General features: G+C 60.8%; 1 protein-coding gene across 1 annotated transcript; it reads left to right on the top strand.

The window, feature by feature from the left end:
* Window positions 1-3: 3 nt before the first annotated feature.
* LOC107734705 (forkhead box protein B2-like) lies at window positions 4-369 on the top strand (the record flags this gene model as incomplete). Its single annotated transcript, XM_016546661.1, has 1 exon — window positions 4-369. A coding segment is annotated over one exon (366 nt), but the record flags the coding sequence as incomplete, so codon positions are not given.
* Between the last annotated feature and the right edge of the window lie 3 nt (window positions 370-372).

The following is a 372-nucleotide window of genomic DNA, read 5'->3' on the forward strand; positions in this document are numbered from 1 at the left end:
CAGCATGCCTTGCACCAATCCCACCACCATTCGGGCAAGCTGGGCATGGGACATCAGGAGTACCTGGGCACCATGGGCCGGCTCTCGCACTTCCAGAGCTACACGCTTGGCGGCGGGCAGAGCGGCAGCTTCAAACACCCTTTTGCCATCGAGAGCCTGATTGGCCGAGACTATAAAGGAGTGATGGCCAGTGGGTTGCCCATCGCCTCGGTCATGCATCACCTCGGGTATCCCGTGCCCGCTCAGCTGGGCAGCATGGTCAACTCCGTGTGGCCACATGTGGGCATGCTGTCTGAGCCGGTGTCATCAGACTACCCACCATTCAACGTGGCGGTCAAGGGGCTGTACCATCATCACCCGGGAACCCAAAGC

The sequence above is a fragment of the Sinocyclocheilus rhinocerous genome, unplaced genomic scaffold, assembly GCF_001515625.1.
Source record: "Sinocyclocheilus rhinocerous isolate Xijiao unplaced genomic scaffold, SAMN03320098_v1.1 C35081674, whole genome shotgun sequence".
In the NCBI taxonomy this organism is placed as follows: Eukaryota; Metazoa; Chordata; class Actinopteri; order Cypriniformes; family Cyprinidae; genus Sinocyclocheilus; species Sinocyclocheilus rhinocerous.